The 15,000-nt window shown below is 39.2% G+C and overlaps 1 protein-coding gene and 1 pseudogene across 2 annotated transcripts in view; both read left to right on the forward strand.

The window, feature by feature from the left end:
- Positions 1-2,618, forward strand: part of ctsl.1 (cathepsin L.1) — a 3,110-nt gene extending 492 nt beyond the window's left edge. For both annotated transcript variants that reach the window (XM_035532878.1, XM_026995808.2), the window contains 7 exons: positions 191-333; positions 418-615; positions 914-1,105; positions 1,197-1,362; positions 1,575-1,680; positions 2,015-2,116; positions 2,365-2,618. In XM_035532878.1, coding sequence (XP_035388771.1) covers positions 191-333; positions 418-615; positions 914-1,105; positions 1,197-1,362; positions 1,575-1,680; positions 2,015-2,114 — 905 coding nt within the window. In that variant the 3' untranslated portion in view covers positions 2,115-2,116; positions 2,365-2,618. The remainder of the gene's footprint in view (positions 1-190; positions 334-417; positions 616-913; positions 1,106-1,196; positions 1,363-1,574; positions 1,681-2,014; positions 2,117-2,364) is intronic.
- Positions 2,619-8,994: 6,376 nt separating this feature from the next.
- LOC113567713 lies at positions 8,995-12,887 on the forward strand (annotated as a pseudogene).
- Positions 12,888-15,000: the final 2,113 nt, after the last annotated feature.

Here is a 15,000-nt window from a genome sequence, read left to right on the forward strand (position 1 = left end):
CTAATGACCTTTTCCTCTATGTCATTAATTTCCTGCTATTTTAGGTTGTTTACATTAAGCTTTAAGATGGGTAGGCATTTTTTTTCATCAAAACATGCCAGTTTTTAAACTCAAGCTCAGTGTTCAATCAAATACATAGTTAAATAAAATCTGTTTGTGTGTTTTAACTGGTGTGTGTGTTTTCTCTTAGGTAAGTTCTACAAATCCGCGGAGGAGGAGTCTCAGCGGAAGGAGACCTGGCTGGCCAATCGCAAGCTGGTTCTGATCCACAACATGCTGGCTGACCAGGGCATCAAGAGCTACAGACTGGGCATGACCTACTTTGCAGACATGGTGAGAACCCACACAGACTCCTCAATGGCAGTCATTTAATCCATAATTCTGCCACTGAACCCTCCCACCATGTCCCTCTAACAGGACAACCAGGAGTACAGGCAGGCTGCGTTCAAGGGCTGCCTGGGTTCCTTTAACAGGACTAAAGCCCACAGCACAACTACGTTCCTCCGACAGGCAGGGGGCGCTGTGCTGCCGGACACAGTGGACTGGAGGGATAAAGGCTATGTGACTGACGTCAAGGACCAGAAGCAGTGTGGCTCCTGCTGGGCCTTCAGTGCGGTAAGGAAGAATAAAGAAGAAGAAAACAGAGATGTTGGATGGAATCCTTGATTAAGGTGCAGGGGATGCTGAAGCCATATGCAGGGTCTGATGTTCCTGTTCCGCACCTGCATTTTAGCAACTATGAATCAAGCACATAATCCTAAAATGCACAAGGGTCCTCCAACCACACAGCTCCTTCTCCAAATCATTGGTTTGATGGACGGGCGTGACGCTTTCTGTTTTTGTTCTTAAACTGTCCATTAATTTTACTCCTCTGTTATCATCTATCTCACCAGTGTTCCCCTTCCTTTGTCAGACAGGAGCACTGGAGGGTCAGACCTTCAGGAAGGCGGGCAAGCTGGTGTCTCTCAGCGAGCAGCAGCTGGTGGACTGCTCCGGGGATTATGGGAACATGGGCTGTGGTGGTGGTCTAATGGACCAGGCCTTTGACTACATCAAAGACAATGGTGGGATCAACACAGAGGAGTCCTACCCTTATGAGGCCATAGTAAGTGGAACTTCGGGGAAGTCTGGCTTGAACAACCTCAAAGTCTTCCAAGACCTCGGTCCATTACCGAAGTGCTCCCGTCTCTCTGCAGGACGGGGAGTGCAGATTTAAACCAGACTCTGTGGCTGCCACCTGCACTGGTTACGTGGACATTACCAGCGGAGACGAGGACGCTCTGAAGGAAGCCGTGGCCACTATTGGTCCTGTTTCTGTCGCCATAGACGCGGGACACTCCTCCTTCCAGCTCTACAGCTCAGGTGATGCTCACATGCAAATCATAAACCAGTCCTTCTTCTGTAAATAGTACTGGATAGTGCTAACAACACAGGCACATGGTCCGCATGAATTTGTACATTACTGCCATGAAAGTAATTTTTTCTGTGCTCGCTTGATTTGCTAATAATTAATTTCTGATTAATTTGGTTTGGTTTTTGAGTGGACTGGTTGATTACTGAGTGATCAATTGTAGGTGTGTATGATGAGCCCAACTGCAGCAGTAGTGACCTGGATCATGGAGTCCTGGCTGTTGGTTATGGCAGTCACAAGGGACAGGACTTCTGGCTCGTCAAGAACAGGTAAACAAATAAACAAAAAAATGAAATAATTAGTTGAAAATCATTTTCACGTTTCAGAGGAATCAAAAAAGATTTCAGCACTAACTAAAATAGTGAAAAGTTTTCAAACATCCCCAAACTTCAAATACAGAACTGTAAATGCAAAAAAACAATATATTCCATAAGCGATCTTATTCTACAACCTTAAATTGTTTAATTATGAACAGTGGGCTATACTGAGATTTTTTGGGATAATTGCAGGACAATTAAAAAAAAAGAAGCAAATAGTCAGTGTAGTTCTATTGACTCAGCAGTAATACTGGTGACAAACTTTAAACCAAATTCTGTTTTCCAGCTGGGGTTTTGACTGGGGTCATGAAGGCTATATCATGATGTCCAGGAACAAGCACAACCAGTGTGGCATCGCCACGGCATCCAGCTATCCTCTGGTCTGAGGGTGAGTTCAGTAATATTTAAAGATTTTTGAAAGCTTTGTATTAAATGAAAAAAAAAATTGGAAGAGCTAGGTCAAACACAAACATGACAACATCTCTCCTTACAAGTGTTTTACAATGACTAGCAAGATGAAATAGCAACTGTAATACAGCTTTACCATACCACATTGGCCATTAATCTAAGGTGAATGTAATCACATTATGGAATTAGGGATGTAGTAATTGTATTAAATGATGTTTTTATTTACAGCTGGACGAGAGTAAACACCCCATATAACACTGTGAGGAAGCTGAAATCTTAAGTACTTGATCTGATCGACAAGTAACACTGCAATATATCTCAGGATTTATACACTGGAAATGAATAATACATAAAATACAATAATTTCATAAAATAGTGCCAAAAATGATGACAATAGCAGAAAGTAATAGTTTCTTTCCGTTCTACTGAATGAATGTACAGCGGTGGTGTGAATGTGAGTGGGAAGATAAAATGATAAAGATGCGCAAACATCTACACTTGGTCTGTTTCATTTATTCCCCTCTAAGCCCTTGTGGCTTCCACACAGATCTTTTTACTACCTGGAGGAAAATAAGCCTTGTCCTGTTTCACCTGATGTACTCCCAAATTTACATTTCCAAAGTCTCCTACAACTTTGCCTTGGGGGAGGGAGAAGTTAAATGATTTTCAAAAAAAGATGTGTTTAACTATTTTAGATTCAGCCTGTCATTTGTCAAATAAAAGCAAGTGGTCCCCTATTTGAGTGACACTCCTGTTCCAGAAAGCCAGACCTGGTACCAACACACGGGGCATAGCTAGCACAGGACATCCTGCTAACGCTACAGGACACCATCCACATCAAACCCGAGCGTGGCACACTAGCAAGCGACTGGTCCCAATCAGAGGCACAGCACGTTGCTTTCAGCAGCCTGTGCTGAGCCTGCAGCTTGTGACTTCACATAGTTCATCAACAGTTACGTTTATGTGGAAAGATAACAGCAGATAAGCATTGCTGGAGTCACACACACACACACACACACAAAACGTAAATGTGTATGTACTGCATTTTGTCAGACAAGCAGTTCCAAAACACACACCCTCAACATACTTATGCCAAGCCTGCAAAAAGAATGCAGTCAATGCAGAAAGAACATTGCTTGAGTGTACTTTAGCACTGTTTTCATGCTAACTGCCACAAAGCTTTAGGATAGTGTTTCAAATTCCAAGACCTGATCTGTGCACCATACTATAGAGCACACTACACACGTTTCCCTAATCTCATACACGTTTCACCTCAGCTGCTATTTAACCCAGGCTTCTCTGAGATGGGTTAGATGGTTCCAAAAATCCAAAACCCTGCAGAACCTGGCCCGTGCAGAGACAGCATTTAGATAAACGTGTATACTGATATAAGGGCAGCCAACCCTGCATCCCACTGGACCCTACGGTGTGAGAGGCTTGAACGGAAATGCACATGACGCAAGTTACTTCAATGTATGACATTTGGATGAAATCTGGCACAAAGCCAACAGATTTCTTTCTTTTTTTAAGTTGTAAGAGAGAAAACACTTCCACAAATCAGAAGCTGCAATCTAAACTACTTGACCCGATCAACGGGTAACGCTGAGATATACCTCGGGATTTACAAACTGGGATTTGCATACAAATATTTCCAGACATTTCATAAAACCACTCCCAAACACGACTAGCGTATCAGAAAGTAATCGTTTCCTTCGGTTCCGCCAAATGAGCGGAAAAAGTGAACGCAGACGGGAACGCCAGCGGAGAAAGGTCGGTGTAGGCTGAGACAGCAAAGCATGTGAGCATAATGTATCTGTAGTAAACAGAAAGGTCGTCGTAATCTCCCACACTCACACCGGCTCTCTGCAGAAGCAGTGGGTTCGTGTTTATGGCTCTGTACCGCTTTTGTTGTGGTGCAAAGCATTAGCGTCAAGGAACACTTTCAAAGAAAATTAAAAGTCTTTTATTATGGCTTTGAACTAACTCTGCGGCAGATGACTGACACATTTATTGCAGAATGCAGACGTGTGTCACACGACCCAGGTAGCGACCATACCGTATATGCCATTAAACATTAACGTAGTCGATTCTCTGTCACATTTATCCAGTCCAGCACTGCCATCAACATATGAAATGAGCTATTTATATTTATATAGTACTTGTTATACACAGTGACATTTTCAAGTGCTTTACACAGACACAGAAACATTTACACAACAACGCTAATTACATCCCCAGATCTGTTACCTCAGGATGTTGCCAAAAAGAGAGAGAGAGAGAGAGAAAAAAGCTACATAAAACAATTTTTTTTTTAAAGTTAACCAGTTTATTTAAATAGAAAACAAATTAAAGAAGATATTAAAAATGAAAAAGACCAAAAAATACATTTAAAGATAAATGAATGACTAAAAAAATAAACAAAGAACATTCATTGAAATAAATTAGTTAAATAAAAAACTAAAGTTTTATACATTATTTGTATTTAAATTAAAGATACAATGTGCATAAAATCAGGGATGTAGAATAACCATGCTAAACTTTCTCCGAAATCGAAACACAGTATCTTGTGCTTAACTGAAAATCCGTGAGAACAGATGTGTGTTTTGTCTCACGTGAAGACGTGTTGGGGCATGTTTGACGTTCTGTGACAGAGGAGCCCACCTAAGAGCTGCAGAGAAGCTAAACGCTGCTGCTCTGTGTTTAGTGTTGACCTTAGTGGTGACCTCAGGTACAACTCACCGATGAGCTCCTCGTGAGCCAAGAGGCCTGCTAGGATTGTATTGCAGTTGCACACCTGCGTGCATTGTCAAACGTTATTTATCTTACATGGCTTATAGAAACCATACATATGTTCCTCATCTGCTCTAAGGTTGGCTTATACACACACACACACACTCACACAGAGAGAAATTTTAACAATGAGGTGTATGAGGCATTTTATTTTTGTATTAGTAAAATAGCTGTTAGTTCCCACAAAACCTTGCGGTCCTCTTATGATTAAAAAAACTGTAAAAGTGTGTGTTAAGCAGTCAGTGTGTCTCATGCTTTTATGATCGTGTGTGACAGGCACCTGATCAGAGTATCTGAAGAGGGCTATAAATGTATGAAAAATGAGGCAAAACTCTATTGCTGCCCTGCAGAAACCCACATAGGAGACATCAGACTATTTCACAGGTAAGTGCCGAAATACACACATGACCTGACAATGAGAGCAGTAACACAATTTATATAGAAATATAAGAAACATAAGAGGGTTATAGCGTTAGTGTGAGTGACATAACAGGGTTATAGCGTTAGTGTGAGTGACATAACAGGGTTATAGCATTAGTGTGAGTGACATAACAGGGTTATAGCGTTAGTGTGAGTGACATAACAGGGTTATAGCGTTAGTGTGAGTGACATAATAGGGTTATAGCGTTAGTGTGAGTGACATAACAGGGTTATAGCGTTAGTGTGAGTGACATAACAGGGTTATATGGTTAGTGTGAGTGACATAACAGGGTTATAGCGTTAGTGTGAGTGACATAACAGGGTTATAGCGTTAGTGTGAGTTACATAACAGGGTTATAGCATTAGTGTGAGTGACATAACAGGGTTATAGCGTTAGTGTGAGTGACATAACAGGGTTATATGGTTAGTGTGAGTGACATAACAGGGTTATAGCGTTAGTGTGAGTGACATAACAGGGTTATAGCATTAGTGTGAGTGACATAACAGGGTTATAGCGTTAGTGTGAGTGACATAATAGGGTTATAGCGTTAGTGTGAGTGACATAACAGGGTTATAGCATTAGTGTGAGTGACATAACAGGGTTATAGCGTTAGTGTGAGTGACATAACAGGGTTATAGGGTTAGTGTGAGTGACATAACAGGGTTATAGCGTTAGTGTGAGTGACATAACAGGGTTATAGCATTAGTGTGAGTGACATAACAGGGTTATAGCGTTAGTGTGAGTGACATAACAGGGTTATAGCGTTAGTGTGAGTGACATAATAGGGTTATAGCGTTAGTGTGAGTGACATAACAGGGTTATAGCGTTAGTGTGAGTGACATAACAGGGTTATATGGTTAGTGTGAGTGACATAACAGGGTTATAGCGTTAGTGTGAGTGACATAACAGGGTTATAGCGTTAGTGTGAGTTACATAACAGGGTTATAGCATTAGTGTGAGTGACATAACAGGGTTATAGCGTTAGTGTGAGTGACATAACAGGGTTATATGGTTAGTGTGAGTGACATAACAGGGTTATAGCGTTAGTGTGAGTGACATAACAGGGTTATAGCGTTAGTGTGAGTGACATAACAGGGTTATAGCGTTAGTGTGAGTGACATAATAGGGTTATAGCATTAGTGTGAGTGACATAACAGGGTTATAGCATTAGTGTGAGTGACATAACAGGGTTATAGCGTTAGTGTGAGTGACATAACAGGGTTATAGCGTTAGTGTGAGTGACATAACAGGGTTATAGGCTTAGTGTGAGTGACACATAACAGGGTTATAGGGTTAGTGTGAGTGACACATAACAGGGTTATAGCGTTAGTGTGAGTGATACATAACAGGGTTATAGGGTTAGTGTGAGTGACACATAACAGGGTTATAGCGTTAGTGTGAGTGATACATAACAGGGTTATAGGGTTAGTGTGAGTGACACATAACAGGGTTATAGGGTTAGTGTGAGTGACACATAACAGGGTTATAGGGTTAGTGTGAGTGACATAACAGGGTTATAGCGTTAGTGTGAGTGACATAACAGGGTTATAGGGTTAGTGTGAGTGACATAATAGGGTTATAGCGTTAGTGTGAGTGACATAACAGGGTTATAGCGTTAGTGTGAGTGACATAATAGGGTTATAGCGTTAGTGTGAGTGACATAACAGGGTTATAGGGTTAGTGTGAGTGACATAACAGGGTTATAGCGTTAGTGTGAGTGACATAACAGGGTTATAGCGTTAGTGTGAGTGACATAACAGGGTTATAGGGTTAGTGTGAGTGACATAATAGGGTTATAGCGTTAGTGTGAGTGACATAACAGGGTTATAGCGTTAGTGTGAGTGATACATAACAGGGTTATACGGTTAGTGTGAGTGACATAACAGGGTTATAGGGTTAGTGTGAGTGACACATAACAGGGTTATAGGGTTAGTGTGAGTGACACATAACAGGGTTATAGCGTTAGTGTGAGTGATACATAACAGGGTTATAGGGTTAGTGTGAGTGACACATAACAGGGTTATAGCGTTAGTGTGAGTGATACATAACAGGGTTATAGGGTTAGTGTGAGTGACACATAACAGGGTTATAGGGTTAGTGTGAGTGATACATAACAGGGTTATAGGGTTAGTGTGAGTGATACATAACAGGGTTAGGGTCAGTGATAGATAACAGGGTTGGTGTTAGGGTGAGTGATAGATAAAACATTTACATTCACGGCATTTATCAGATGCTCTTATGCAGAGCTACTTACAAAAGTGCTTTGTCATTTACTCTTAGATACATCCTAGTACAGTACAGTAGGTTAGAGTCCAACATACCAATGAATTAGAATACTGTAGAATACAGGGATCACTGTAACTGTAACTCAAGCACTCAATAAAAGGTACTTTAGGTCAAAGCAAAGTGTACCGTGAAGTAATTGTCAGAGAAATTAAAAAATTATTAATAAAGCAATCGTGTATTCTCCTACCCCACTCACTCTGCAGAATGAGGGCTTTGCTCATCATCGCCGCCCTGGTGACACTTAGCAGTGCGACCAGTGTTTCTCTCGAAGATCTGGAGTTCCATGCCTGGAAACTGAAGTTTGGTGAGAAAATGATACTGCAACCTCTTCTTTATGCAGCGTTTCAGTTTAGGTTGCATAAGAGCAATACAGGCTGGATGTGTAAGGGCTTTTGTTAATGATCATATATTATTTTCTACAAAAAAACTGCTATACAAGGGTTTATGTGAACCATCGAGCACATACTTGTTAATACAAGGAGGCTAGTGTGTGTACATCCATCAGTCCAGGGGGGCCATGGTGTTAGTGTTTTTATGTCCTCAGATGTACAAATACATTTACAAACACATTCATAAGTTGTTTTTGTTCAGCCTGACCTCTAGTGAACAAATATTTACGGCATTTAGCAGACGCTCTTATCCAGAGCGACTTACAAAAGTGCTTTGTCATTTACTCATAGAATACATCCTAGTACAGTACAGTAGGTTAGAATTAAACATACCAATGATCTAGAATACTGTAGAATACAGGGATGAATGCTGATACCTAGAAGTGCAAAATACATAAGGTCTATCTTAAACAGTGATAAGTGCTATAAACAATAAGTGCTAGAGTTTGTTAAAAAGCATAAATAATGCCCTACAATAAGTACTAAATTAGTCAGTCAATAAGGGAGCAGGGTCCGTTGTCCTTTAAATATTCTGCAAATAGCAACCTAACAACAATTGAACAAGAATGGATTATCCTTCACTCTGACACTTTATTATAATATATAATATAATATTATATATATATATATATATATATATATATATATATATATATATATATATATATATATATATATATATATATATATATCCCTATAATTGCTTGATTTGAAATCACTAAATAAAAACTATTTTTATATATAAAATATATTTATATATATATAGATATACACTTTATTGTGCATTTTATGATTCTTTATTGTATTCTGTATTTTTATTTTTTATTCTGTATTTTTATTTATTATCAGTAGACACAAATTTAATCAGGTACACATGCACATTCATTCTTACTAAATTAAAATGTGTGCATTTGTTCATCAGGTAAAACCTACGGGTCCGCGGAGGAGGAGTCTCGGCGGAAGGAGACCTGGCTGGCCAATCGCAAGCTGGTTCTGATCCACAACATGCTGGCTGACCAGGGCATCAAGAGCTACAGACTGGGCATGACCTACTTTGCAGACATGGTGAGAACCCCACACAGACTCCTCAATGGCAGTCATTTAATCCATAATTCTGCCACTGAACCCTCCCACCATGTCCCTCTAACAGGACAACCAGGAGTACAGGCAGGCTGGATTCCTTTAACAGGACCAAAGCCCACAGCGCAACTACGTTCCTCCGACAGGCAGGGGGCGCTGTGCTGCCGGACACAGTGGACTGGAGGGATAAAGGCTATGTGACTGACGTCAAGGACCAGAAGCAGTGTGGCTCCTGCTGGGCCTTCAGTGCGGTAAGGCAAGACAGGGAGCGATGAGAGAAATGGAGAGGGTGGTATGGAGAGGATGAGGTTAAAAGGTTACTGGGGTGCAAAGTGCACAGTCTGGCCATGTTTCTTTTGCTCATGTTTGTTTTTTAACAAAGATTTGCTGAGAATTACATAGTAAGAACTTCTTAGGAGCAATTTTGACAACAGGAACTGAATCCTAAATGTATTGTTACATCATAAACTGAATCCTGAATGTATTGTTACATCATAAACTGAATACTAAAGCTATTGTTACATCATAAACTGAATCCTAAATCTATTGTTACATCATAAACTGAATCCTCAATCTATCTATTGTTACATCATAAACTGAATCCTCAATCTATCTATTGTTACATCATAAACTGAATACTAATGCTATTGTTACATCATGAACTGCATCTGAAATCTATTGTTACATCATAAACTGAATACTAAATCTATTGTTGCATCATAGGTCTAAAATTTCTGAGAGCGAAATCTCTCAGAAATTATTTGAGCCATTTCAATGAAAAACCAGATATCACCCATTTCCACCTTTTGTACAACCTTTACATTAAAATAACATTAAAATGCTAAATATGGTTTATTTAGACTTTCTTCATTCATGTGGGCTTTTGAAAATAAAACTTGCAATAATGCTTTATTGTTTTTATTTTGTAGAATATGGAAGAACAATATATGTATATGTATGGTTTTTTGTTGCAAGGGCTCAATTTTGTACATGCCTTCATATGACAGTTATTTTCTTCTGATATCTCAAAATGGCTGGTAAGCAAATTTTGTAAAGGGTACCTCATTTTCGGAAGATGATATAAGTAAAATTTCAAATTTAGAATCAGAACTTTCTGCATCCCTGGTTGCTTAGCAAGGTCACAAACCAAGTAACTAGATAAACTATCTTGCTATAATGCTGGGCATTGTAACTTCATGAACTTAAAGGCTGACTGAGGTATGCAGCAATGGCCAAAATATCCCCGCTCCAGTGGTCTTGGTAATTAGCCCATGACTTGAATCAGGTCTCTTAGAACAGAGAATTCCAAGAGAATTCCAAGAGTGCTAAAATACTGCACTGCTGACGCTCTACTCCATCACAACTTGTGAAGAAAGGGACCAAACCTTTCCTCATGCTCTCTTTTTCTTTCCCGATATCTTTCCATCCTCAGACAGGAGCACTGGAGGGTCAGACCTTCAGGAAGGCGGGCAAGCTGATGTCTCTCAGCGAGCAGCAGCTGGTGGACTGCTCCGGGGATTATGGGAACATGGGCTGTGGTGGTGGTCTAATGGACCAGGCCTTTGACTACATCAAAGACAATGGTGGGATCGACACAGAGGAGTCCTACCCCTATGAGGCTGTGGTGAGCAATTTAAAAACTAGCTCAGAAAGATGATTTAAACACGCCTCTGTAATGAAGTCATAGTCCACATGTGAAAAGTCACTAAAGCTTTTTAAAGGTTTCAAAACCTAAGAGAGATGAGGTTGAATACAGTTCACAAATTCTTAAAATATTCGTATCACTTTTTCCCTACCAACCCACAAGGATTTGAAAAAGATTTGAAGAAGGGTTTGTATATGTTGATAGTTTTGGGTAGTTTGCACAGCTTCAACTAGGCAGAAGACTCTGAAGGCTTTGTGGAGGAAAACTATACAACAGCTCACAGTTTTGTTAAAAGAGAGGTACTGACACTCTATCTTAGCAATAATAATTTAACAAAAACAAAGATCTCAAGTTTTGAACCTTTTCAAAAGTAGGCACATTTAGTCAAAAGTGTCATTATTTAGCATGATACTAAAATAACTACTCAGAGAAACACACTAATGAATTTTTGTGTGGCTGTGTAATTATTTCATATGTACTTCTAAAGCATAAAACCATCTTGGTAATTTTAGATCCATAATTTATAGGGCTGAAAAATGAATACATGAAATATGACCCAGCCATTGCTAGTCTCTAGAGGAACAGTGTAGTCTGAGACGTAGAGTGTGTCTTAACTTCCACTCTGCAGGACGGGGAGTGCAGGTTTAAACCAGACTCTGTGGCTGCCACCTGCACTGGTTACGTGGACATTACCAGCGGAGACGAGGACGCTCTGAAGGAAGCCGTGGCCACTATTGGTCCTGTTTCTGTCGCCATAGACGCGGGACACTCCTCCTTCCAGCTCTATGACTCAGGTGACTCATCACCGATGATGGTCCTGCCCTGCTATGCAGATTGAGAGAAAAGGAGAAAACCTTATGATCCTCCTTTTACACCATTATAGTCAAACTTAGCTTTTCATCTTTCGTGGAGTTTTTCAGGAACTGTATATGCTTGTTTGTCCTGAGATGTTCTTCATTTTGAGAAACATTGTTCTTTACAGCACTGATAGCAGGTTTCACACAGTAAGATGCGTGAATGAATATCACTAAAGCAAAGCTGTTTCTTCAGTTTGTTACAATAACGGCTAGATGTTGTGGTTCAGTATCTGAGTCATCAGTCTGCAACCATGATGCCTTTGTTATTAATGACTTTGTAGATAACTGACTCACTAATCACTGACTGATTGATTACTGATAAATTGATCAATTGTAGGTGTGTAGAATGAACCTGAGTGTAGTAGCACTGACCTGGATCATGGAGTCCTGGTTGTTGGTTATGGCAGTGACAGTGGACAGGTAATAAAGTAATACATAAGACAGTACAAATAAATTAATCATAATTAGCATTTAAGGTTGAGAAGAATGGTGGAGAATAAAGTTAAAAACAATAGTCATTATAAAACTCACTTCAATACAAGGACCAAAATAAACCACTAGAGGGCTGTACATGTAGCACAAGCACAGATTTGATGTCCCCCGACCATGTAATGCACATCAAAAATATGATTTTATTACAACTTCTAAGAACAACATACAAATTTACTCAAATATTATTTTGTTATATTTATTAAAAAGAGGATTCCAACTCAGTAAAGTAATAAAGATTTTGATATTCTAAGTTGGACGTTTTAGTTTCTTGTAGGTTTGTTTCCAGAGGTGAGATATGCAACAAAATGTTGCTATATGTAGGCTTGATAGATATTTTCAGTCAATCTTTTCCTTTCTAACTAGATTACACAATGATGTAAGAAGCTTGCTGATACTCTCTTCATAAATGTCAGATCGCATCGAACTGCAGTGATCATAAAGTCTTGGTGAAGAATAAGACTACAGAGCATTTCTGGTCTTCATTATTTTGTCTTAGAATGTATTTTCTTCTGTTCCCTTATTAATGCCACAGCTACTACAACAGACTTACATGACAACTACTACAAAAGACAGATTTCACATTCTCCTGATTTAAGGCAGTTAAATGGTTTATGCTAAAATAAACACCCTACATGTGTTCAACTTGAAAAAAAATGCAATGAACTCAGTTAAATATCACACTGTTTTCCAGCTGGGGTATTGACTGGGGTCAGGAAGGCTATATCATGATGTCCAGGAACAAGCACAACCAGTGTGGCATCACCACGGCATCCAGCTATCCTCTGGTCTGAGGTCAGTGTTGTGACATGTTAAATGAGTACACGTTAACCTTCCGCTTAACCTCAGATCAGCTCTCCTCTCTGGATTAATCTACAGTTAGCTATATGACCCAACACAGCTATATGATCCAACACAGTAAGCTATATAACCCAACAAAGCTATACGATCCAACACAGTTAGCCATATGACCCAACACAGCTTTATGTTCCAACACAGCTATACGATCCAACACAGTTAGCTATATGACCCAACACAGCTATACAATCCAACAGTTAGCTATATGACCCAACACAGTTATATGATCCAACACTGTTAGCTATACAGTCCAGCAGTTATGATCTAGCACAGATATGATCCAGCACAGTTAGCTATATAATCTAGCAGTTAGCACTATGATCCAGCTAGATAATCAAGCACATAATCCAATACATGTCCCTACAAAATGGTGCTAGTAATGAATAACATGATTATGCAAATTAGATCATGCTAATTATACAAATAGTATTATACTAACTTGATTGTGATTATTGGCCATGTTAGAAGTGAGGTATTTCTTTCAGTGAATTTTAAATTATTATGTCAACATGTACTTTATTTTTAACTAATAGAAATCTAAATATTTGACTACAGCATCCAATATAAGGATATTTATTGCAGCTTTGTTAACATAGTATCACAGGAACTAAACTGAAAATAGCATAAATTAATACATTGTTCATATTAATGAACTTTTGTTTGTTGATTTGTTTTAGGTACCGTGTGAAGGAGAGGAAGTAATATGAAAATCATCATGGCTGATCATGTAATGAAATCTCAAGCCATACATATAATCCTCAACAACACCCTGAGCATTACTGTGTAAATGTAAACATTTAGTTTACAATAGTAATTTCATACAATCTTTGTAAAACTGACTAATATAAATAACCCAGAGTAGTTTTTTAAATCTCATTTTTAGGACAACACAATGTGGATGTAAGTGAGTGAGAAAAATAAATATCAAATGTAAAATAATTCTGCCTGTTTCTGTCTTTGATTGAAATGTACAGGTTATAGATGAAAATGTGCTTATTCACGTTTATTCACGTTCCTTCACGTGAACATAAAGCTTGTGATCCATTTCTAATGCAGTACCATGAAGCTCTTAGCCACCAGATGGCCCCTTGGAAATGTGCGCTTGGAAATGTTTTATTTGTTTTATTGTTTTATTTGTAGCCTAATTAACAATAGGTTACAGTCCTCTGCTCTGCAGTTATGGGGAAAAGGATACAGGAATATTGCATGAATAATTACAGTATTTTACCATCCATGGGCTGTATAAGTGCATCAACCAGGCCTCCAATTCAGTCTCAGTATGCCCAGCTAATAAGCAGTTATACACCAGATATTTCAGTTTTACCTTGTTGAAGGACACTGTTGGACTTTTGCAACTTTTGCACACATTAACTAAGTCTCTCTTCAGATTCTTCACTGAAAATGAAGAACAGTACTGGGAAGAATACTACTGGAACTTAATGAGAACAGCAGAAAATGCAAATCCATACTGGGTAATACTCTTGTATGCTACACCAAGGTATATCACGTCATGGCCATAATTAATACCTTATGAAGAAATGTTGTACCTATTCACATTTGAAAATATAAATACACATAAAAATACATCAATAAATGCCATATACCTATACTTTAGCTTCATACACACATCAGTTTGTCTATACCACGTTGCATTTATTTTTAATATTTTGTATGAAAAATGACATCTTGACCAAAATATAGCATTTTTTAAACTCTCGTCTGTGAATGCAATCCTCACTAGTGTGTGACTATACTGTGTCCTATTCCAAGTAAACAGATATGTACATAAATTCCACTTGCTATATCCCGCTTGGAAAGAAAGGACACTTGGGTTAGAATCCTGGATGTAGACTTCAGCTCAGCAGTCAACACCACCATAGCGCAGTATTTGCTAGTCAGCCAATTCACTGGGATGGAGCTCTTCCCTCTGTAACTGGGTTCTTGACCTGAGCATTAGACCCCAGACAGTCAGGATCCAGAACCAGTCACCCTGCTGCTTCACTCTGAGCCCCTCCAGGGCTGTGCGCTGAGTCCGCTGTGCTCTCCTGT

This window comes from Electrophorus electricus, chromosome 13 (assembly GCF_013358815.1).
Source record: "Electrophorus electricus isolate fEleEle1 chromosome 13, fEleEle1.pri, whole genome shotgun sequence".
Taxonomy (NCBI): Eukaryota; Metazoa; Chordata; class Actinopteri; order Gymnotiformes; family Gymnotidae; genus Electrophorus; species Electrophorus electricus.